The following is a 26,162-nucleotide window of genomic DNA, read 5'->3' as shown; positions in this document are numbered from 1 at the left end:
CCATATAAATTAGCCAAGAAAACTTCCTCAAGGGCTCACTTTAGTGAGTACGGGCATGGCAAACCCGAGGTACCTGATGCTGGACCATGCCTTACTTCATGTAATATACATCTGTTATATTAACTGTAGACTGGTCCCTCCTCTTTTTTTCTTTCCTTCTTGCTACCTTCCCCCCAATGCTATTAGAGTATTCGAGGGCTAGGGGTGAATCTTTCCTATTTTGCTATTTAATCTTATGTGGAAAGGGCCTCTACAACCCTACCACTTTCTTCTTGCACTGGTTTCACTCCAAAATGCTACTATGATTGTGCCTAATAATGCATCTCATGCTGCATTGGCTGTTGCGCAGAATAATCAGAGCTGCGTTCAGGGCTTAGGCAGAGGGTCCTGTTCGAGAAGTATATTACAGTCTCCATCAAAAGTCAATGATACCGTGAATGAGCAACACAGAATGTATAAGATTAATCTTAGAAAGGAATTTTACATAAGTACATGGAATATCCAGGGTTTACAGATGGGTATTCTTGAGATTGTCTGTAAAGAGATGGATAGGTAAAAAATTAACATCTTGGGAATTACAGAGACCAAATGGAATGGAGAAGGTCATTTCAAAAGACAGGATGGTAAGCTAGTTATTTACTCAGGTGGTGACTCAAAAACATCATGGGGTAGCTGTGATACTGAAGACAACTCAGGCAAGAAGCCTTCTTGGTTATAACTCCATTAATGATAGGATACTCTCCATTAGACTTAAGGCTCAGCCTACCAATGTATCAATTGTGGTAGTTTATGTACCCCACATGGATAGGCCTGAAGAAGAGAGTGAAGAATTCTATGAAAACTTACAAACTGTTTTGGACTGCCTACCAAGGAGAGACATACTGTACATCTTAGGAGACTTAAATGCAAAAGTGGGAAAAAGTATGAGAGTCAGGCCAGAGTGTGGAATGTTTGGTCTGGGTGAACGTAACACCCATGGTGAAAGACTGTTGGAATTTTCCCATGCTAATAGATTAGTTATTACCAATACCTGCTTCCAGAAACATCCACGACGGACCTATACTTGGACATCCAACATTGATAGGTCAAGGCACCAGATTGATTACATCCTGGCTCTCCAGTGGTGGAAGACAAGCATCTCTGATGTGCATACTTGTCCTGGAGCAGATTGTGGTACAGACCATCAGCTGGTAAGAGCCAAAGTAAGACTAAGACTCTGAAAACTTCCAGGTCAGGCACATTCCACTAGATTGGATGTTAGAGTAATTCCTAGTGGATTCACAGAAGAAACATCAACTCGGCTGGATGATTTTTTGGAGACCAATGAGGAAATCTCACCAGAAATGCTTTGGGAAGGAGTCAAGATGATAATACAGGATACAGCAAAGACGTATCTCAGCCCAATAAGAAAACCAAGAGATCCATGGATATCAGATTCAACATGGGAACTAATCAAAAGAAGGCGGTTGGAAAAACAAAGAGACACAGGGACTGAAGAATACAAGAGATTACATAGAGAAATCAGAAGAGCCATCAAGCAGGATAAGGAAAAGTTCTATACTAATAAATGTGAAGAAATAGAGTTCCAGATGAGAAGGCATAATTATAAAAGGATGTTTTATTTAGTTCGTGACTTAAAGCACAAGTTTAAGCCTAAATTGAATGTCATCAAAGACAGGAATGGATCATTACTAACAGAAGAATTGGAAATCAAAAACAGATGGAAAGAATACTGTGAGGAACTTACAGCAGAGTGGATAAAGAAAATGTGGAGTCCTCCCACTAAGAAAATTTTGATTTGGAACCTCCTCCACTTAGGCATGAAGTTGAAAGAGCAGTTAAGCAGCTCAACAGCAATAAGGCCCCAGGTGCAGATGAAATCCCAGCAGAGTTAATTAAGGCCACAGGGGATGGAGGGATAAGAGCGTTTCATAGATTGATTACAAGGATATGGGAGACGGGATCATGGCCTAGAAACTGGAAGAAGTCAGTTTTCATACCACTACACAAGAAAGGTGATAAGAAGGTATGCAAGAATTATAGAACTATTAGTTTGATATCTCATGCAAGCAAAATTTTATTAAAGATCATGCTAAATAGGATTGAGGCCAAAGTTGAGGCAGAGATGCCCGAGGAATAAGCAGGTTTTAGGAAAGGTAGGGGCACTAGAGATCAGATCCTTTGCCTTAGACAGATCATAGAAAAATATAAAGAATTCAGACTCCCTCTGGTAATGTGTTTCTTAGACTACTCTAAAGCTTTTGACTATGTTGAGCATGTGAAACTGTGGGAGGTAATGAAAAGAATGGGTTTTCCTCAACACACTATCAGGTTGATAGCCAACTTGTATAAGGAGCAAGAAGCCACAGTAAGAACAGGTGTTAGATTGACTGACTGGCTTCAAGTTGGAAAAGGAGTTAGGCAAGGATGTTTACTTTCTCCTCACTTGTTTAGTATATATGCAGAGGACATCATGCATGAAGCATTGGATGAGCTCAGGACAGGAATTACAATAGGAGGTAGATTGATCAGTAATCTGAGGTACACTGATGATACAGTACTTCTTTGTAATGACATGGAAGAACTAGGACTAATTCTTGACAAAGTTAACAAGATCAGTAATAACAGAGGACTTCGACTCAATTCTAGCAAGACAAAGATCATGGTTCTCAAAGGAAAAACAAACAGAGAAGCTCTTGAGAAACAAATGTATCTTAATGGAGAAAGAATTGAGGAAGTCAGCAAGTTTGAGTACCTGGGATCCATTATTAATGTGAAGAATTGCCGTTCAGAAGATGTCAGAAAAAGGTTAGGAATGGCTAAAACAACAGTCAGAGACCTGTCTAAAATCTGGAAGGATGGATCTATCTCCATGGGAACAAAGTTGAGGATTTTAGATGCAGTTGTTTTTCCAACAGTGACTTATGGATGCGAGACTTGGAACCTAAGGAAGTCAGATAAGAAACGGATATCTGCTTTTGAGATGTGGTGTTACAGAAGGCTGTTGAGGATATCATACACTGAAAGGCGTACAAATGAATGGGTGTTAGAAAAGATTAGTAGAACTTTAAGGCTCCTTAAGGATATTGACAGAAGAAAGTTAAAATATTTTGGACACATAGAAAGGATGGAAGGAGGACTTCTCAGAACAGTAATAGAAGATAAAGTTCCTGAAAAAAAGAGGCAGGGGTAGACCATCAATGAGATGGATGGATGGAGTGTGTGTGGAGTGACTGATCTTCAGAGAGTTGAGGCTGCCAGAAGGGCAAATAACAGGACTACATGGCGAGGCCTAGTGTGGAACATCATCGAGCATCGGAGTGACCATACGGCATCTGTAGATGCCCAGTGAACACAGACAAGAAAAATTAGCATGATACTGTGTAAATAGAAGATATATGAATATGTAGTTCAAGGGAAAATGCCCTAGAAATCAGAAATATGTTAGAATTTATCTATGTAAGTAAATACCAAAACCCATCTATAGAGACCTAGAGGAATTAAACATGCTAGAATAGAGTAAACTGATAAATTAAAATAGAAGTTCAGAGGCGATACTTTAGAATTCAGAAATGAATTTGATGTTATCACTTAGTATTGGGTGAAAAAGAAACCTATTGTAACCAAAGCAGTCTGATACCGCCTTCAAGGTCAATAGCAAAAGAGGGCGGTATACATCAGCTGTTACGCTATGCTGTAAAAGGGATTATACGTACACTTCAGGGAGATCTAGAGGTCTGCACTTTCTAGAAGGATAAGAGTTTGCACGGGAATATCTAGGGTCTAAAACCTTTGCACAGAGTCCCGCAAGAAGCCAAATAAAAGGATCAGAGAATCGACTATCAAGCATCGGCAGATTTGACGCCAGGAGAAAAGGAGGGAGTAGATCCATGGACTACATCAAATTCCAGATGAAATCGTGGAGGGTAACCGGAGGCGAAACCTTACAGAGCGAATAGCGGCCCAGAATCAGGATGACAAAGCCTTGATCGTCAGACCTTACGTCTGAGTGCCTACAATGCCGGAAGATTGTGCTCCAGCCCCGCGAGAAATTCCAGAGGAGAATACGGTGTCCATGAAACGTCTAAAGTGATAGATCAAGCCCTAGCTTAGAGGGGGATCCAGAATAAGTCTGTAAAGGAAATACAACTAAGTGCATTGTACCTATGGAGGAGTCATGCGAGTTGAATTTTGTTGCAAAACTTTTTTTTTTTTTAATTTATGATGTGAAGGACTGTTTAGAAAGACTGAATTCATAGAACTGCTATATACATTAGATTGAATACTTGTTCGCATAGAGAGAATCTGTTTTAAAGTAATTGTAAGACATTAATGAAAATTTTAACTTACATTGTATTGTAAAGAAATGGTTCAGAAGAACAGACAAGATTATAGAATTAAGAAATATAATGTTATGAGAAGTAGTTTGCTTGAAGAATGTTATATTTTTATGTGAAGGTTGGAATTGGAGATTATAATTAATCAAAGCATGGAAATTCCTAAACTGTAACTGGGCTGATAGTTAATAGTTATCTAATTTAATTGTTTAATAATTTACGTCATTGGTATTTGTTGCATGCCTAAGAATTTGTCCTATATGATGTTTTTTTTTGTGCTTAGCTTAGAGGAAAGGAGAGTAGCATCCTTTTAGTGCATACCTTGTATTACTGTTTTAGTATAAACAAACATGTTTGTTATATTTAAAAGGAGTGCCGTCTGATCTTTTTCGCAACTGCACTGTTCTGAAAAAAAAACCGATCCTGTGAGCAGGGTAGATTGGGATTTGGTATGAATTTTGAGTTAAGAGTTAGCCACAACTGTATATAATTATAGAGGAGGAACTTTACTGGAAGTATAAATAATTTCTTATGCCATTTGGAGAACTTTAGTGGCGCAGCTAGTAATAATTAAATAAATTTCTAGAGATCTCCGGCATAAGGAAAGAATACTGAAAGCAGAGAAAGGGAAATAAGATTAACTGAGGTACATGAAAGAAAAAAGATAAGGATAAAGTTTAACGAATAACATTATAGAAGCCAAGGATAAAGAAAGCAATATTATACAACAACAACAATCAACAATAGAAGATAAGATAGAAAAAACAGTAATATTACACCACTTCCCATGCACTGTCAACATCGAGCCCTTGCAGTCTCACATGCCATGGCACTGATTCAAGCAATATCCTAAGTTTGTCATATTTACCAGCCATGTAATTTCATATATATCCCCTCTCAACTGAAAATTCAACACATTTAGCCACCTCCGACTCACACCAATTGGTAGCAACGTGCACATATTGGTTATAGACAAATTCTCAGATGCAATCACTTGATCTAGCACTCTCAAAACCCCTAGTGTATTTCATTGCATATTGTCTCATGTAATTATTCCTGGTAAATGTATAAATTTCATTTCCTTCCTCCCATGTGTTCTCTCTCTCTCTCTCTCTCTCCTCCTCCTAATCTATGTTCTCATAGTTGAAATCCCCCATAATAATTACACCCTCCAATCATTGAGCTTATTTGGAGATGCATACTATCCCCCTATTATCCTTTCCATCCCCTGGTCTATAGAAGCATTCAATTGTATATTTTGTTCTGCTGGCCTATATCTCACACCAAATAGCCTCAAATGTGCTATTTTCACTGGCCTGCAGTTGAACTTACTCTCTTTGGTTGCAGTTCATTGGCTATCATCAATAACGCCTTTCCTCATTTAAGTATAAAGCGCTAATAAGCTTCATTTTGGCAATGAAAACATTACTTAAATTAAGGGGATATTAAATCCCACATAGTTTTAAAACCGAATAAGAAACTCAAAGATTGGAATCAGAGAGTTTCTTGCCGAATATAGTAAACTATAAAGTATCGGCGAACACTTAGCGTGAGCTAATGCAAGTGACCCTAGTACGTAGTACAATACCGGACGACTCGTTGCAAAGGTGGGGAAAGTTCAGATTGCTATTCTTAGGTATTTTCCATAATGTAAAAACACATTTCCTAGGAAATGTATGCTGTTATTACATTATGGAGGGAGGTCGCTACCCAGACCGGTTTCAGCCTTTTCTGCTACTCACTGAGGAAGCCTCAAAAAAGACTGAAATCGGTCTGGGTAGTGACCTCCCTCCATAATGTAATAACAGCATACATTTCCTAGGAAATGTGTTTTTACATTATGGAAAATACCTAAGAATAGCAATCTGAACTTTCCCCACCTTTGCAACGAGTCGTCCAGTATTGTACTACGTACTAGGGTCACTTGCATTAGCTCACGCTAAGTGTTCGCCGATACTTTATAGTTTACTATATTTGGCAAGAAACTCTCTGATTCCAATCTTTGAGTTTCTTATTAGGTTTTAAAACTATGTGGGATTTAATATCCTTAATTTAAGTAATCCTTTCCTCATTCTTTACTATCCTCATTGAACACACTATACCCTTCACATTCTATCCCACTAATATATCATCTTCTTTAGCCATGTCTCACTAATGCTAATAACCTTTGAACAGGATGAACTAACCAACGCCAAAAATTCTCCTGCTTGTTCTGAATGCTCCTGGCATTAGTGTAGATAAAATGCAAAAGCACCTCAAGTCCACTGCTATCTTGACATTTTATATTAACTGTCCCATTCTGGTTTGTTGCCAGTGGTACTAACTTTGGCATTTTATGCACATTCTTACACTCGAATGCCTCAATGATGTCTGCATATCCAAGTAGATATGCGGACATCATTGAGGTTCCATTTTCCCTGATTTTGCACATTTACTTTCACTTCAACAACACTTTATCCAAAATCTGAACACCAAATCCATTCAGATGCAAACCATCCTTCTTGTATAAGTCCTTTCGTCCACCAAATTCACTCCACATATCCATAAATTCCACACCATTCCTGCATAAACTACACATTGAGTTATTTGTTATTATGGCCTGCCTTTTCAGCTCTATGCTGTCATAGTGCAGCAACAGACTCACTATCTTAACTCTCTCTCTTTTCTTTTGCTACTTCCAGTAATTCTTTCATGTCTTCTCTCTCACATGCCATACTTTTCACCTTTCAAATCATTCGTTCCAGTCAAAATGATCAACTCTTTCACTTTACCCTTTTGGGTTCTAATAGCCTCTCTAAACATAATCAATTTGATGTTTAGAGAGGCTATTTAATAAGAGGTGTAATTGGTGAGAGATTGACAAATTTGTGAATCTCTCACCAATTACACCTCTTATGATTGAATCTCCATACAACACTCACTGCTTGATTTTTTTTCTCTCTTAGTGAAGCATTCATTTCTCTTTTTTTGTAATTCTTTCTTTCTTTCTGACCAATTCACCAGATGTTTCTGCTTTGTTGCAGCTCCCACTTCGTCCTGTGTATCACTCTGTGTAACTGATCTATCTCCCTCATTACAGCCAACACTTCATTTTTTATATGTCATACTACTATTCTTTTGATCAACACTTTTGCCACCCCCACCATTCATGTCTTGTGTCTTTTAACCCTTGTTTCAATCTGATCTGCCGTTACACATCACAGACATTTTCATGTGCATTATATTCAGTTGTTTGCAGATGATGCGAAGCTGGGAAGGATTATTAGTAATAGTGCAGATGTGGTAGCCCTGCAAGAGGATTTGAATAAGCTAGATAGATGGGCAATTGAATGGGGGTATCAGTTTAATGCAGCAAAATGTAAGGTCTTGAGGTTTGGGAAACATCGATGGGATGCTGCATACTCTATGGGAGGAGTTATACTGGAGGAAGTAGGGGAGACAACAGATAAGGGTTGATGATTGATAGAAACCTGAAATTTAGGGGATATATTGCAAAGGTGGTGAAGGTAACACAGAGGATTGCTGCAATTATGAGAAGGACACTGACCTGCAGAGATAAAAGGGTTATCATTCCGTTGTATAAGTCTCTGATCAGGTTTCAGGACAGTATGAGGATCGGCTGAGGGAATGTGGACTGTAGAGTTTGGTGGATAGAAGGAGAGGTGATATGATTGAGACTTTTAAACTGTTGAGAGGTGGTTACAGGGTTGACACTGGAGAGTTCTTTCGCTTGGTTGAACAGCGGGAAAGAGTGATGACAAGAGGCCATCCCTGGAAGTTACGAAAGGAAACTGTGAGCAAAGAGGGTGAGGAGTGGTTTCTTTGCATGGAGGATGGTTGAACTGTGGAACGCATTGCCTGATGGAGTGGTGAGTGCAAGAACGGTCAATGAGTTTAAGGAGTGGTATGATAGATTTTGTGTTTCTTAGGGGGGGGGGACCTCCCCTCGATGAGTCTTGACAGACTTTATGTTCTTAGGAAGGACCTTCTACGACGAGTCTTTTGACTCCATGGAGGCCTGAATAATAATAATTATTTGTTTTGTCCATTGCTTCAATCTTGCAACATGACCTGCACTGTTTATCCTCGCTTTCATAGCATTTTCGGCACACTTTTCCTCCACCATCACTTCAACTTAATTCCATTTGCCTTTGGTAAACATCTCGTGCACATCTTGCAGACATTGCACTGTACGAAGTCCTTTGTTTGAATTCTTTAAAGAATGATGTCATGGACACAATTGTTCTGTTTCTCATCAGTGCCATGCTATGCAATTTACCATGCAAAAAGACTATATTAACCATATTTAAAATAAAATAAAAAGGATCAGCTAGTCAGACTAGCTGATCCTTCACACTTAAATCTAATTAATGCCACAGTAGAAACTAATTCTAACACTTTTTTTTAAAATTAATATCGCTATTTTTTTCTAAACTAAACAACTTAACTTTCATAGTTCTCCAAACACAGACTTACCACCATATGCCACCTGACAGCGAATACCAGAATGCTAGAAAATGGCGAAGTTGTCCACATGGAAAACATTACTTACTGTTGGGGATGTCTTAGTTTGAGTTCTGGATCAGGATGAAGATCATGTCTCTGATCTTCATCCTGAAAAGTGCACACAAACTGTCTTCTGCTATGAAAATCTGAACCCATTTGCAAGTGCCCATTTTGAGAGATAGTTAATGGCTTGCTGCAGCTGTCTCTCTGTGACAATCATGTTACAAATGACAGAAGATGGTGAAGTTGTCCACATAGACGGCATTACTTACTGTTGGAGGAAATTGTCCAATTATTGAGTTAACCTTGAATGCAAAATATAGTGACACTTAAAACTGAGCCTTGTAGGACTCCATGTTGGCTACATGGTTTGGAGTGAGCAGTTCATTCCCACTCGGACAGATATGGCTAGATAAGTTCTTGATTAAAAGATGATTCCTTCTAAGACCAAAATTATGTTGGTATAGTTCGCACACAGTTTGTAGATCTCTCCTTGGCATTTTGCCAAGAATAGTTGATTCATGCTGAAGGGGAGAAAGGATGTATGAATTGGTCGCCAACATGCGAAATCACGTGCTTTCTTGTCTGTCGCTGTACTAGTACTAGCTTGATTTTTGTTGTTGCTTTTTTGCATTATTTTTATTATTAATTTGTATGATGGATCCAGTACAGTCAACAAGTTCTGTTGTTAAACGTTTCAGTAGCTCTTGCAAAAGAATATTGAATAATGTGCTGACATTCTGCGAAAAAGCATAGTCTCCTTGTTCCTCTTTCTCAAGTCATAAAACGTGCAAGTGCAGGCGTATTGGGGTCAACTGTTAAAAGAATTCGTAGGGAATCAAAAGGTGAAGGTAAGCCAAAATTTAAATCTCATAAAAAAAAAAAAAAGCACCAGAGTAAAGAAAATCATTGAAACCGTAGCTTTGAATGATTTTGATGTAGACATTATAAGAACTATTCACGAATTTTACGTGGTCGAGAAAAGAGTGCCAACTGTTCCGAAATTAATTCCTGCGCTTTAAGAAAAAATTAATTTTCCTTGGAAAAGAGAAACTTTAAGGAAAATACTTCATGAAATCGGATTTTGTTTTAAAAGGTCCCAGAATAAAAGGAAACTTATCATGGAGCAAAGTGACACTGTTTTGTCTAGAATGCAGTATTTGAGAGCAATAAGATGTTTCAGGGAGGAGAAAAAGCCAGTTGTATATCTAGATGAAACTTGGATTGATAGTAATTTAACTTATGGAAAATGTTGGCAGTCTAAAGAAGAACGTGGAGTGCTACAAAAAGGAAATGCCTCAGGGCGCATAATAATTTTGTGTGCGGGTGGAGAAATGGGTTTTTTACTGAATTAAAACTTACTATACAAAGACAATTCAACTATTGGAGATTACCATGGGCAAATAAATTCTGCAATCTTCGAAAAGTGGGAAGAAGAAAAACTGATTCCAAACCTTCCTAAAAATGCTGGTGTTATAATTGATAAAGCTTCATATCACTCTATTCGATTAAACAAAGTTCCAAATTGGTCTAATAAGAAGCAAGTTCTTATGGATTGGCTCTCTGCAAATAACATTTCTCATTCCCCAGATATACGAAAAATTGAATTGCATAAATTGGTCAAAAGAAACTCGCCCACAACTAAACTATTTAAATTCGACACAATACTCAAAGAGCAAGGATTTCTAGCTTTGAGGCTACCACCATATCATTGCGATATTAATGCTATTGAGTATGTTTGGGCAGAAGTGAAAAGTTTCATTCGGCATCGCAACGTAACTGGAGATATTGACATGTCGAAACTTTAAGCTTTCAGAACAGGTGATTGAAAGTATTACAGTTCAAAACCAGGGAAAATATTGCTCTCATGTCACCTCATTAAAAAATATGTATTGGGACAGAGATGGAATTATCGAAGAATTATGCGAACCTTTGGTGATCAGTTTAAGTGAAAGTGATGGCGATTCGGACACCGATTCAGATGACTCTGAAGATTAAAAGGATTTGATAATGGTATTTTTTTCCAACATTTTTTTTGCATGGGTTTGTTAAGAGTCACAACAAGTCATAAATAATTAATTGGTTTAGGACATTAAAGTGTCTCAGTTCTCTCAACTGTAAGTTTAGAATATCTAAGTTCATTTGAAAAAATTTCTGTTTTTCTGTATAATTATTTTTATTTTATAGAAAACTTTCTTAAAAATAAACTTAGTTAAATTTTTGTTTTATGCTATACCTTTTTTAATTTTGTTAATACTCTATATACATTTTTCCAACTGTTATACAAGCAAAATAGTTACACTTTAAAGACTACAATGTTCATAAAAGAAAAGCTAATATTTTCCGACCTGTAATAATAAAAAAACTCATCCCAGAAGACAGATTGATTACTCTATTATCGGAATGGATTCTCCTTTTTCTAACATGTGCAGAAGTGTCGAGGGATCTCTAATCGGTGGGCGAACTACATTTCAGTATTCCAAATCTCAAGCAGTGTCATATGCTTTTTCCATATAAAACAAAAAACAATACTAGATGCTTGCATTTTCAGAAGGATTTTCACAATGTCTCTGGGCTGACTAGCTGATCATTAGTAGAATGATATTTTCAGAAGCCACACTGCATTCTAGAAAAAAAAAGTTTCTCTCTAGAAACCATATAAAGATGAGAGGTTAACAGTTTTTTCAAGAATCTTGTATAAGCAACTTGTCAGAGTAATTGGACGGTAGTTATTTGGATCATTCCCTGGCTTAGGAAAGGTAATAATAAATGCCTTATGTCAGGTATCTGGAAACATACTCTCACAGAAAATTCTGTTATAAAGATGCAAAGTTGATCCATGATTGATGGTGACAGATGTTTTATCATCTCAATGGATATTATCTGGTCCAACAGCAGTTGGACAGGATTTAAGCAAAGCAGTTCTCATTTCTTCTTTGGTAAATGGCATATTGTATTCTTCTGTGCCATTCGAAGAAAACTGGATTTGTTGTTTTTCTGCTTTGCTTTTTTGAGCAAGGAACTCGAGTAAGTAAGAAGATGCTGACAATGTTTTTGCAAAAAATCTCAAGTGTGCTAGCAACTGTGCAACCAATATGTTCTAGGATAGAGAGGTGGTTGGTGATATATTTTCTGGGATTCCTTCTGGTACTGATGACAGTTGTATCTTGCTCAAGCATGTTTGAAAACAATTACGTTTGTTTTACCCCACAAACTTAAAACAATTAGGTTTGTTTCAGTGGGTATAAAAAATATCCCAAGCTTTCTTCTGGACTTTAACACTGGTTATTGAGAAATCATCATTCCACAATGGCTTAGGAAAGCATAGGAACTGATTAGATGTTTTGGCAATTGCTTCTATGTTTGTGTTAATTTGAATTTGCTGGAAGAGGGTATATGATTGCCCACAAGGATGGCGATGCCTCCATGGGCAGGGCCATCCCGTGTATCTATGAATGACGGTAACATCACAGAGAGTCAGATCCTCACTTCACTTCAGATATGTTTCCTGCAGGCATACATACCTTTTATAGTTATCTTACTAATATAAGATAACTATAAAAGGTCAGTAATTTCCTAACTTATTTATATTTAGACAATATAAAGTTAGGGAAGATTAGCTGATTTAAAAAGCACTATCTCCAACAAAGAGGATAGACATAGACCATCAGATCTGTTAAGTTCGGACAGTGAAGTAATGTTTCACATGGAATGGCTCTTCCTCTGAGTTAGCACTTCTTTCTAAATTAAATACTTCATCCCAGGATCCAATTCACCTCAGAAGAAGTAAATAAACAATTAGCCTTATCTTTTAATTCATTGTCCACCAGATGGTAGCCTATATTTTTCAGTTTTTAGGAAGAAGACTTATACAGCCGTTATATCCATGCTGAATCTCATCACAATCTTAGTCAAATGGCTGGAACTATTAAAACATCAGTACATCATGCTGAGTTTTTATGTTCTTCAAATGAAAAGAATTACAATATTAATTCTACTTTTCTATCTAAAGTTTAAAGGATTCTTTCATCAAAAGAGATTTACAGTTATAATATCTCTACCTCTTCAAATACAGAAGAAATAACTTGCATTTCTATCCCTTATGTGCAAGGCATTAGTGAATGCATAGCAAAAAGTTTTAAAAGTACTGAATATTTTTGTAGCCTTTTGCCCCATCAAAAAATCTCCACCTTTCTTGTTTGTCCTTAGGAGAAGCTTCCACCTCTCAATTATTCAGGTGTCTACCAGAAACCTTGCTCTTATGGGTTATCTCATTTCAGACAAACAGGAAGATCCACTTTTATTTGACTAGAAGTCTTATATTAAACACCATCAATCTGAACAGTTTGGACATGTGGCGAATGCTATCAACACTAAACACAGAGTTCACTGGAACAAGACAAGAGTTCTTCATAAACATTTTTTCCTCATAGAATGACTTTATAAAGAAACACGAAACTTTACTTCACTGTCCTATCTTAAACAGATCTGATAGTCTACGTCTATCCCCTTTGTGGGAGATAGTACTTTTTAAATCAGCTAATTTTTCCTAACTTTATATTATCTAAATATACTTCATTTAAAAAAAAAGTTAGGAAATTACTGACCTTTTATAGTTATCTTATATTACCTACTTATGGTGGTACTTTTTTAGAATTGTCTATTAATGTTTATTCGCCATTCTGTGATCTTGTACCGATGCCTATAACACTTAGGCAAAAATTCTATGCTAATAAAGATTTTTATGGGAGTTTTCCTCTGGTGTTATAATTCTTTCTGCTTAAGAGGATGCTGGATGGTCTCCTTCATAGAGAATTTGTGTTTTACTCTTACAGTCTTTATTCTCATCAATACAACATAGCAATACCTATTTTCTTAAGGAGTGCCCTTCCGTTTTAAATGCACTGGCCTTTTCCTGCGATTTTAATGAATTAAAATATTATGATATAAATAATGCACATTCAGACACATACCTTGGGGTAGATCTGGAGTACTTCATGTTCTTGTTTTGCTAACTTGAAACTTGACTTGGAACATAAGTTGAGATAATACATTGTTGTATAGAGTAGAGTCATAAAACCAAACAACCATAAAAGAATAAATTACAAGGGAATTAAAAAACTAAGCTGTAAAATAAAAATTAATAGTGAAGATTAAAAATACATAGCAAATTTAAAACCAGAAAAGAATAAATGATGTGGTGACATAATGAAACCTCTAAGGATGAATGAATAAAATAAAAATGATGTTACATTACAGTGTATGAGCCATTTCTACTTTGGTGCTGTCTTCAGAGGCATGAAGTTAAAGTGAAGTGAAAATAAATGAAAAGGTGAAGCTGGTGGCAGAGTTTACTTAAATGTTACATAAATTTTTTTAGTCATTGCTCATTGGCAGAAACCTTGAGATAATTTTAATCTGGTGGATCTTCCAATTCTCTAAAATCATGTAGGGGCAATAGATGTTTATAGAATTGCTGTTACATCTTATGGCTAGTTTCTGAAATCCTTGACATAGTTTCATTTTTTTTAAGGTCAAATTTTATAGCTTTTTGCAATTTGAGGAATATTTCACATGTGATTAGCAATTTCAGTTTTACCAATATTTGATTTTTATTCTTTTTCTTGCTTAGGAGGTATTCAGGAATGGGAATGTTACAGTCGCAAAAATGTTCTTGTAGCTGTATCCATAGCAATCCGATTGTCGAGTGTGTAGAAGGAAATTAGTATACCACATGGTATTCTAATATTTCTTTGTGAGAGTGAATTTTAGTGGGCTTCAGAAGGGTAACCAGCTCATGATTAGTGGTGAAAACTAATTTGTATTCTGTTTTTCATTTATAAACTGAAAGAATAATTGATTTTTAATGGAGCATGAATGGTAGGAGTTAAGGTGCAGATAGTTCCTGATATGTGTAGGTCTGTGGAACATTTTTGTAGCTATACGGTCATTGGATCTAATTAACATAAAATTTATCGCCTGTCTGATTCTATGGTAAATTTAAGTCTATTACTAAAGTTGTTAAATGAGGTTTGTAGGGAAGTTATATATGTTGGGTCTCCAATGCCTAAAACATCATTACATATTGGCCATAAAATGTAATGCCAGAGGAAAAGGAAGGGTTTAGTAAGCTAGATTCCAGATAATATTTTGGCCAATCAGGAATACAAAAGTTTGAATCTAAATATCATTTCTAAATTTGAAAAAGTCTGCATTAACTTTGTGGGGCTAGAATATCATTAGGAGTTAATTTGGAGCATGGTCTTTTAGAAGCAAGTTGTGAATGATGTCTGATGCCCTGGGGATGCCAACATTGGTGCTTAGAGCCATCACATCTAGTGAAATTAGAACTTCATTTCAGAAGAATTAGGTTTGATATTTTGTGAAAAAAGGTCACTGGTAGTTTTGCTACAAATTTATTCTCATGTTCTTTACTGCCACATTGGGCACAGATGGCAGAGCCACAACAGGCAGTTTGAGAACAACTATATTTCTGACATTTACAACACTGTAAAGGGTTTGGGACACAGAGCCATATTAGACAGTTGCAATATCCTGCTTTGACAGATGCTGGTGATTTTGGTTTGTTGAAGGTAAGGAAAATGTTTCTGGTGGGAATCAGGTGCTCATCCTTGGTCCTGGAGTTCGGAGCATATCTCTTCATCAGGAAGATCAAGGAGGTCCCACACTGATATTACACCTATAGGAAAAGTTTACAGTTTTGTGGGGGATAACTGTAATTGGTATTGTCCTGATAGATGTTGCATGAAGTAATTTTTCTGATTGTACTGCTGTGGCTGATTCAATAAAAATATCTCATGAATGCAGTTTTGTTACAGATTTTGGAGATTCTACCAAATCCTTCTGAATGAAGGAGGGTGACATTTTTCAAATTGAATACTAACCTGTTGAGTGTAAAATTAAGGACAGCAGTATATTTGTTGAGCTTCTAATGTTACTTTGGTTTTCTCTTGAAGATTCTATGGCTTCTGAACCTGACTGGGGCTTATTGAGTACCTTTTGATAAACAAAAGGATGAAAAATTATTCATTCTTAGGAGGAGTTTGATTCAGCACCAGAGCCCCTCACCCACCACAGAGAACACATGGATGCCTACTTACTGCTGACCATGGAAGTACCAGTAGAAAAGACAGAGAACTGAAATAGCTAAGGGACGAAGTGAGAATGAGGGAAGGTCATCTATGAGCAAAATTGCTTCTATAGATAACATTGAAAATTTTTACAGAGGTTTAGGTGCACCATCATAAACATGTGAACAGTATTCTAATGTGCTAGTCAGTAATGACTGTGAACAGTATTCAAATGTGCTAGTCAGTAATAACTGTGAACAGTATTCAAATGTGCTAGTCAGTAATGACTGTGAACAGTATTCAAATGTGCTAGTCAGTAATGACTGTGAACAGAGCATATTCAGTCCTGAATTTGAAGCTATTTGCACACTTTTCTTTCAAATGAAATAAAATTTACATCCTTATGGATGTAAAAAAAAAAATCATTAACATGTGAATGGAGATTTGTATAGTTACCAGCCAGATGGGCAAAAAACTATCTTGGGTGGTAAAGAATGTCTAATTTCTTTAGAAGCCGAGGACGCATTTATGTGATGTACTTTCGCAAGAGAAAAGTTATAACTGCATTTTGGTGGTGCAAAGGTGACAGGCCACCCCCTTGCCCCTGTGAAGATGATATGGAGATCAGTGTTTAAGACAATCTTTGCAGATGATCTTGAAGATTGAAATGTCTAAGTGCTGCATGGTTTTTCCAATGAATAGGATGAGTGGCATTGATAAAGCTGTGCATATGATTTGTGCTGATCGAGAGTAGGTAGGTCATTCATGTACTGAAGAAAGAAAGAAAGCAGGTGACACAACAGTATTCCAAGGCATTCCTGCATTGATAGCCAAACTCAAAGAGACCATCCACTATGACATGCAGTGAATGATGAGAGAGAAAGCTGGCTATCCAATGTGATTTCACAAATAAGCCACTTAAATAAGCATAGTTAACAATCTACGTTGATAAACAGTAATTTATAAGGAAAAGTCATATGGTTATTCAAATACATACATGTAGGATCCTTGTTCCTTCTTTATCTTTCTCTGCCATGCTTTTTGATGTGATGACATTTCTCCTTTTCTTTTTACACTAACAATCATTCTAGTTTCTTTATTTTCAGAATTTAACCTTTTATTTGCTACTTTTCTGGAATTATTTCCAGCAGGTGATTTATGTGTAACTTCTTTAAGAAAAAGATGCTTCTCATTATTTTTATTGTATGATACACAGTTTTTTGTTGCATTTCCATTATCTGATTTCTTTTTATTTTTAAGTGCGTTTTTCGGTTCTGTCTGAGACTCACTTGTTTTATCTAAATAAGTAATGTGTTCTACACGTATTTTATTTGATTTAATATTATGATCATGTAATAAATGATGTTTGCACTCTTTTAACGTTGAAAATACTTTTCGACATTTTCCACAAAAGAAGCGAGGCTCTGAGGTATTATCAGCTGCACTGTTTTCTTTCTCTGCCATAGCAGTTGAAGAATTTTGCAATGTTGGAGTAGAAACATTTGATGATAATGTAATAAATGATGATATGGAAGCATCTGTATTGGTAGAACTTGTTCCAGACTGAACAATCTGTTGTACATCAGAGCATAATTCATTTTCTGAGGCACCATTTAAAGTTATATTTTCAGAATCTGAAGAAGATAAAAGCTGTGCAACTTCATCTGCTTTATGGATTTGTCGGATATGAGATATAACATTTAGCTTTTCAAGATGAATAAAGGAACAAAATTTGCATTTGAAGCACTGAGTTTCTTCTATGCATGAATTTAAAATCTCATTTGAAATAGTGTTACAGTGATTAACCTGAGATGTTAAAGGAGATATGTAATGAGGTCCTGCAAATTGCAGAGAAACTTCATTATTAGACACTGTTGATAAAGGAATATTGGCATTTGTTATAGGGGGATTATTTGATGGCGATGAATGGGAAGCTGAAAGGGGTACACTGTTAATCAGATCCTGTTTTGATGATAGCACATTTGAAGTAGGAAGCAAAGAACCTGTTAGTAAATGATTCTGAATAGTATGAATACTTCCTAGTGTGCCAGGTTCATGAATTAGCATATCTAAATGAGACAATGGTAGCGGACTTGATAATTTCTCTCCTTGTGCCATAAGTTCAAAACTCTGGTTACTGGGAACAGCATTATTCGATAAAAGCATTGAACCACCAAGTGTGGATGGCACAGAGATTCCATTATTATTCTGTCCACTAAGAGAGAGTTGCAATAATGCATTCTGGGCTGAAGTTTGACAATGTAAGTTAACAGCCATAGCTGGAGAGAGTACTGTTTTCTCATTAGATGCTGCTGAAATCTGTTTATTATTCTGGCGAGGAATTCTAACTTTGTTAACAGAAACCTGTAAAGCAGCATTATTTCCAGGACCACTGGAGACAGACACTAAATCTGGACATGCAAAATTTCTCTGCGAGGAACTATTTTGAAGAATTTTTTCACTACCTGCTAACGCTATATCATCGGAATCAGGTACTAAGGAAATGGAAGAATTTGGTGCAATTACTTCTGACTGATGTCCTATTCCCAAAAGCCTTAATCCACTAGTGCTACGGGTTGTGGGATATATTTCTGCAACAGGAGGAAGAACACCTGATGAGGGAATAGTAGTTGATGACTTAAAAAAGTTACCTGTTAGCCATGCAGATACTGAATTTGTTCCACAGCCAACTGGAAATTGAGGTGACTGCATAGGAATTTGGAAAGCAGAAGAAGAATGATTTCCATGTAGGAGATCAGAATTAGTTCCATGTGAAATAGATGTCACTAGTGATGGAGGCATGGTAGTAGCCTCTAAACTGGTAATTGAGGACAGGGTATCTAAAAGGTGTGCTTCGCCATTTTCATCAGCTGGTAGTGAACTGGATGCTCCTGAAGACTGATGAATTACATTACCATGAGATAGAATAGAATCGTTTTGGCTGCCACATGTGCTAGTCAGTAATGACTGTGAACAGAGCATATTCAGTCCTGAATTTGAAGCCATTTGCACTTTTCTTTTAAATGAAATAAAATTTACATCCTCATAGGTTTGCTAAATTAAAATAAAGAAAAAAATCCATTAATATGTGAATATTTATGATACAGCTATTAAAGACATGTTATTATGAAGGAAAAATTAATACAATATTCTACGGAATGACAACAGTGATAAACTTATTCTGGATTTCTATGGAGTCATCAGACTCATCATAGGAAATTCACCTCAGACAACACAAAATGCATCATACCACTCTCCTTATACTCATATACTGTCTGCACTCTCACCACTCTCTCAGACAATGCATCCTATATCCCCATCACTCTCCATGCAAAAAACTTATTTTTTCCCTCTACTCATTACTTCTTTTTGAAGCTTCTATGGATGACTTCTTAAGGAAAAGAGGAATCTTCACCTCATTATGCCATATGAAAAATTTCCCTGTCAGAGGAACTATATTATCTAACCTTATCCCCTACAGTACTGAGTTTATATATATATATATATATATCTGATCCACAAATGAAAGGCCACAAGACCTATAGAACATTGGTGTCATATGTGGGCAAAAGAAATAGGAGGAATCTGTTGACATTTTTCTTGAACAGCTGAAGATTGTAATCTTTGGGGATTTTGTAATCTTTAATGATTTTGGAGCAGAGTGGAGGAATAATAGTGGCCAATTCAGCAGAGCATTGTTAATGAAAGTATCTGTAGAAGAGGCACAAGAGAAAAACTGAATATCTGTTGTGTGAGAGGGATTGAAGTGGATATGTGAGAGAAGGAGATCTTTAATTAGCCAAATGTTCTCTTCTGGCTAGAAATGAGCAATCTTAGATAATTTTGGTGCACCACCCAAAATATGGGAGCAATATTCCATGGTTGAGCAGATTTTGGATTTATATATAGGTAGTAGCTGTGAAGTGGTGTCTTATGCAAAAAAAGTACACCAAGTTTTTGGCAGCTGCAAAAGTTATAGTTGAAATGTTGTCATGTCAGGAAAGATTGGAGGTATGTTGGTCAAAGAAGAGAAATTTGATCATGTTTGGATATCTCGGTATTACTAAAGGTAAGAGCGAGGTATTCTAATACTTCAGATAAATATTAGTAAATAATACTTCAGATAAATAGACAAATATTTACAACCCTTTTGTGGTAGGATTATGTTAAAAGAGAGATCATTTTCACTTATTTCAGTGCTGTTTTACTAGGTTATGCATAACTTTAAATTGCAGAAGTAAACTTGGGCTATTAATGGACAGATGAAAGAATATATAGCTTATCCCATTAGGTAGTGCAGTCCATTTCCTACTATAATATCATACCAAACAAACTACCATAATATCATACATAAAAAATGACTACTATAATATCATACCAAACGAAATTCAGAGATCCAGAAACTCTTCCATTTGAGGACAGAATAGTAAAGTAGTTCTGTAGGAAAGCTGATACATAGTACATACAGTGGATCCTGATAATACAGCAGGGACTTCATGTTCAGGTTACTTACACATAACCTAGAGGGTCGTAAGTTGTGTAGTGTCAGAAAGAGCTCTGGAAAAATAAGTTATATTTTGAATAATAATTGAACAACGAAGTGTGTCTGAGTGATTTTTGGTGTGAATTCTATCAGAATTATTAGTCTAAATTGCCGTTTCAAATATCACGCAATGTTGGTCAGGAGGTCAGACATGAAGGCGTCGACTGGTGCTACTAGGCAAATGCCGCAAAAGTCAAGTAGCATTGGCGACAGACTTTTCAAAACTGATTTGATGTCCTGAGTGTGATATGTATGCATGGCAGAATGTAAGAGATGTCTTTGTGGAAGGGAGAGAATGAATGAAAGACAAGAGAAAATATGGATTTGTCATAAGTGCAATATATTGTTGGATTATGATACACAGAATGCGAAACTGACTGAAAAGATAGTGTACGTGAAAGAAACAGAAATGAAATGAAAGATGGAGAAATTGAAGGAGTGAAAGAATACAAAGATGTACAAGTGAAAATTAGTGATAAGTGGGGGTGAAGGAAAGTATGAATGAGGAAAAGGAAGCAAAGTGCGGCTGAATGAGAGGTAGCGAGATAGAGAGTGAAATTGTCAGAATGCAACGTTCAATGAAACAGATAATGGAAATGAAAAATGAAATGAAAAATATGTTGAGTGATGTTAGGCGTCTTGGGGAAATTAATGAAAGTGTGCAAGAAAACAGAATGAAAGAACAAAGAGTAAATGAAGTGATGAGTGATTCCAGGATAGCAGTATATGGAGACTCCATAATTACGGGGATAGTTACATAGTCCACAAGGTCTGCTATCAAGGTGGGAGAATGAGTACAATAATTAAGGCGTTGGACAAGAGGAAGAAACAAGCGAGAAAGTTAGTTGCCATTGTAGGGAAGAATGATCTAAGTGAATATAAGAAGGAGGTGACGACAAATATCAGGAGATTACTGAGAAGAGTGAAAGATAACAGTGTAGTAGGAAAGGTTGTCAGTATGTTACCCAGGTATGATGATGAGTTGTGACAGAGAGCCAAAATCATGAATGGTATGTTGGTGGAGCTGTGTGCGGAGAAGGGAGTGGAGTTTGTGGATGTATGGCATGTGTTTGAGGAAAGAATGAAATTATATAGGCATGATGGGTTGCATTTAAATGGCTTTGGAGTGCGTGTTGCTGGATGAAAGTATAGTGTGTGAAAGTACAGTGTGTGATGCGTGCCAGAGATCAGAAGGAAGAGATGAAGAGAAAAATCAGGAGAGTGGTACTGAAGAGACAGCAGTGCTTGGCAGTGGAAACAGTAGTGGGGTGAGAGAGGAAGAGAGAATGAGAATAAAAGAGGAACAGGGAAACGGGAGGGGGGGGGACATGGCATAGAGAGAGTCAATGTTGAAAGATGTTGGCAGTGAATGTGTGTATGAAGATGGGGTATACTGCAATGTGAGTGGAGAAGTGGAGACTGAGGAGGTATATGTGGTAAGTGGTAATAAAGGTGATTTGGCAGGTGTAGTTGGGAAATCACAACCAACATATGGCTTGGATAGGACTGGCTATAGACCTAAAAATGAACTGTTATATGCTTGTTTACAAATGCCAGAAGTATCAGAAATAAAGGGGATGAAATGGTTTCAATGATCGAGTTTATTCGCCCCCAAATCATTGGAATAAGTGAAACATCGTTGAATGAAGATGATATCGTAACGGGAATAGAAATGGAAGGGTACAGTATTTTTCGCGAGGATAGAAAGGGCAGGGGGGAGTGATGCTGATGATAGCAGGAGAATTAAGTCCACATAAGGTAGACATGAAAGATGGAAATAGTGGCAATGGTTATGAGGCAGTGTGGTGTAATGTGGAGGTTGAGAGGAAGACATATTTAGTTGGATGTTGCTATAGGCCTGGGAATGTGGAAGGTGGTGATGAAGAAATGTATAAACAACTTAGATTAGTGAACAAAGGAAGGATAATTATTATGGGCGATTTTAATTATGGCGGAATAAATGGGAATGAAGAGATAGCATTTGGGAATAAGGAAAGTGAATTTCTCAAGTTCTTGAGAGATAATTATCTCAGGCAGCATGTAAAGAAAGGCACGCAAGGATCAAGAGTTCTAGATCTTATCATTTCATCAGAGGATGTAATTGTTAGAGGGGTTTCACATTTTCCTCCAGTTGGTGAAAGTAATCATGAAGTAATCACTTGTGTTGTGGCTAGTCATATGCAGGCTTTTGCAAGGAAAGGACATATGTGAAATTATAAGGCTGGTGATTATAACAAGCTTAGGAGACAACTTTGAGCTATAACATGGAACGAGGAGTTGAGCGGTAGGGAAATAAATGCTGCATGGGAACTTACAAAGAAATACATAACAGCATCAATGTACGAATGTATCCCAAAGGCCAAAAGGCTGAATAAGGTTGGTGTAAAATGGATGAAGGTGGAGCTTAAGTATGAAATCTGGAAAAAGAAAGTACTTTGGAGGAAGTACAAGATGAATAATGGTAATCAGTCACATGAAGAATATAAAGAACAAGCCAGGAGAGTGACTCAAGTTAGTAAGGAAAAAAAAAAGTAGACTATGAGCAGGAAAATTGGCAAATCAGGCTAAAAAAAACCCTAGAGAGTTTTTTTAGATATGCGGCAAGTAGAAGAAAGAATGATCATGGAAAGATGAAGTTAAGGGATGAAAGTGGTAGAATGGTAACTACTGCAGAAGACATTGTTGAGGTATTCAGTGATCAATTTATAAGTGTGTTTCATCCTGATTAAGGTGGAATCATGAGGAACTTGAGTGTAGAGGACATAGGAGAGGATAGCTTAATTGTGGGTGAGCAGGAGGTATTTGAGGAAATAAATAACCTTGCTGTTAATAAGGCGATAGGATTTGATGAAATATCACCATGCATCTTAAGAGAATGTTCCAGGGAACTGGCAGTAGCATTGGTATGCCTGTTTAACAAGAGTTTTGCAACAGCACAGGTTCCAAGGGAGTGGAAGGAGGGTAAAATTGTTCCCCTACATAAAGGTGGTGATAAGGCTGTAGCTTCAAATTATAGACCGGTCTATATATCTGGAGTTGTGGTGAAGGTCCTGGAGAGATTGGTGAGAAGTAGGATACAGAAATGGGTTGATAACAGCAGTATTCTCTGTGGTTATCAGCATGGGTTGGCTAAGGGCAGATTATGTTTCACTAACTTACTTATGTACTATAACAAGGTAACAAATACCTTGGACAGAGGAGATGATATACAGTGGAGTACTTGGATTTTGCAAAGGCTTTTGATAGACTGCCACATGACAAGCTCTTAATTAAATTGAAAGAGATGGGATTGGATAACAGACTTCTGTGTTGGATCAGTGACTGGCTGTCAGATAGGTATCAGAAAGTTGTATATGTGGGTGCAATATCTCGAAAGAGAAAGGTCACCAGTGGTGTGCCACAGGGGTTAGTTTTGGGACCATTGTTGTTCAATTTGTATGTTAATGATATTGGGTTGGGTTTAATTAGTGATATCCAGCTATTTGCAGATGATGCAAAACTGGGAAGAACAATGCACAGTCAGGCTGATGTTAATGCCTTACAAGAGGACTTGAACAGATTGCATGAATGGGCAGGTAAGCATAACTGTCAGTTCAATGTTGCCAAGTGTAAGGTTTTGAGATTTGGTAAGCGCCGATGGGATGCCAAGTATACACTTGGTGGGAAAACTTTAACAGAAGTAGAGGAGATGAGAGATCCAGGTGTGATGGTGGACAAGGACCTGAAATTCAGGGGCCACATTGCACAAGCTGTGAAGACATCACATCGAATAACGGCAATGATGCGGAGAACCCTGACATGCAGAAATAGAGAGGTTATGATTCCATTGTATAAGGCCTTGATCAGCCTCATATGGATTATTGTGCACAGATTTGGTCGCCGGGTTTTCATGGTGACGAGGATATGTTGGAAAGGGTACAGAGAAGATTCACAAAGATAGTCAGTGGTCTATGAATGTGGAGTATGAGGACAAATTGAGGGAATGTAAGTTGCAGAGCCTCGTGAATAGGAGGAAAGGGGGGGGGATATGATTGAGACATAAATTGGTCAGGGGTTGTTATCAGGCAGACATGGAAGAGATTTTTCATAGAATTGAAGAGGGAAGTAGAACAAGAGGCCATTGCTGGAAACTGTATAAGGGGGATGTGAGCAAAGGAGTGAGAAGCAGGTTCTTTGCATGGAGGGTGGTTGGTGAGCGGAATGAATTGCCTGAGTGTGTTGTGGATGTGGGCACATTGAATCAGTTTAAGAAGCAGTTGGATGAGCATTGTAAGCAATAGTGAGTACCTCTCACGATGAGTCTCTGACTCCATGGAGGTCGGGTGTTGATGATAATAACAATTGTCCTACTAATTGTAATAATAAAAATAATAGTCCTGACGGACTATTCTTAGATTTTTGGGTAGAATCTGAATTGTTCTGTATCACCAGTCAAATTTTTATTTATATGATATCTTGTTTTGCCTGTGTATCAATTTATGTGAATAAAATAATAATATTAATAATAACCTTGTCACTACCTATCCAGACCAAGAATGGAGAGAGTACAGATAGAGTAGTTCATATTCAGTATTATCTCTGTAGGGACAACATATCAAAGATTGTACTTCTCTTGTTGTATATCCCTGTTTAACAATTGTTTGTCCAACTGCAAAAAGAAATAAATAATTACAGTGTCAGCGTCAGGCATAGTATGAAGTAAAAAAAAAAAATTCCACATCAATGTTCATATTTGCAATGTAAACAAATCATGAACATACCTCCTGTTTTTGACTGAATCCCAAATTGTAGCTACAACCACTGCACAGTTTGTTGCCCAAACAATATGTTGTATGATTCCTAAGGCTACAAAGGATGTGATTTGTTGTTCCCACAACAGCTAACATACACAGTTGATCTGCTGACTCATCAAACCTGCTCCTCCCATTTGTCATTCCATCTATCTCAGTTTTGTGGAAAAGCTTCAGATCTTTGAAAAAGAATTTTTGTCCACACGCAGCATTTATCTGCTACTGGATTTGTGTGGGAGCATGACTGATATTCCATTGCCAGAGAATGACATGTTACTGGCATCCCATGCCAGAAAATGCCTCGTCTTTTTTTTTTTTTTTAATCTTCTCTGAATTAATGTTTCCTTGTTCTGTAACTTTCGTCTATTTTTTCTGCTCTCCAAATTCTGAAAAAACACTCAAACTTCAACATTAACAACACCAACTGGCCCAGGCTGGAAGAGATGCTGAGATATTCACTATAAGCTGCAATACCAAATTGCATAAACTTGTATAGGTGAATAGAATACTGAATTAAAGTTTCCTTGTTCTATAGCTTTCGTCTATTTTTTCTGCTCTCCAAATTCTGAAAAACACTCAAACTTCAACATTAACAACTCCAACTGGCCTAGGCTGGAAGAGATGCTGAGATATTTGCTATAAGCTGCAATACCAGATAACCTTTCTACTCTACCAACATTTTTGATCTTTTCTTAACTAGTTCATCTGTCCTTTCGGGACTTACAAAATGTCAGTCAAATATTAGATCCATAACCTTGTACAAGTTCTCTCTCCTACAGAATGCATGTACCCCCCCCAGGCACTTTAAAGTTCACATATTTGAGCACTGTAATGACATCAAGTGGAATGACAACCAGAACATATATCCTCCTTTCTGTGGAAAAGGAAAGGAGTA

At 37.0% G+C, this 26,162-nt stretch overlaps 1 protein-coding gene across 3 annotated transcripts in view; it reads right to left on the bottom strand.

Moving 5' to 3' along the window:
- The window catches only part of LOC150103269 (uncharacterized), a 147,745-nt gene that overhangs the window by 72,347 nt on the left and 49,236 nt on the right, over window positions 1-26,162 (bottom strand). For 2 of the 3 annotated variants that reach the window (XM_090397723.1, XM_090397724.1), the window contains exons 2-3: window positions 24,987-25,125; window positions 16,932-18,988 (exon numbers count right to left, since the gene is read on the bottom strand). In XM_090397723.1, coding sequence (XP_090253849.1) covers window positions 16,932-18,940 — 2,009 coding nt within the window. In that variant the 5' untranslated portion in view covers window positions 18,941-18,988; window positions 24,987-25,125. The remainder of the gene's footprint in view (window positions 1-16,931; window positions 18,989-24,986; window positions 25,126-26,162) is intronic. The other variant, XM_090397722.1, reaches the window with a different exon arrangement.

This window comes from Typopeltis vanoorti, chromosome 9 (assembly GCF_054136105.1).
Source record: "Typopeltis vanoorti isolate ZY-2024b chromosome 9, IOZ_Tvanoo_1.0, whole genome shotgun sequence".
Lineage (NCBI taxonomy): Eukaryota > Metazoa > Arthropoda > Arachnida > Uropygi > Thelyphonidae > Typopeltis > Typopeltis vanoorti.
The sequence above is the reverse complement of the archived record's forward strand: the minus strand, read 5'-3'. Positions and strand labels throughout refer to the sequence as shown.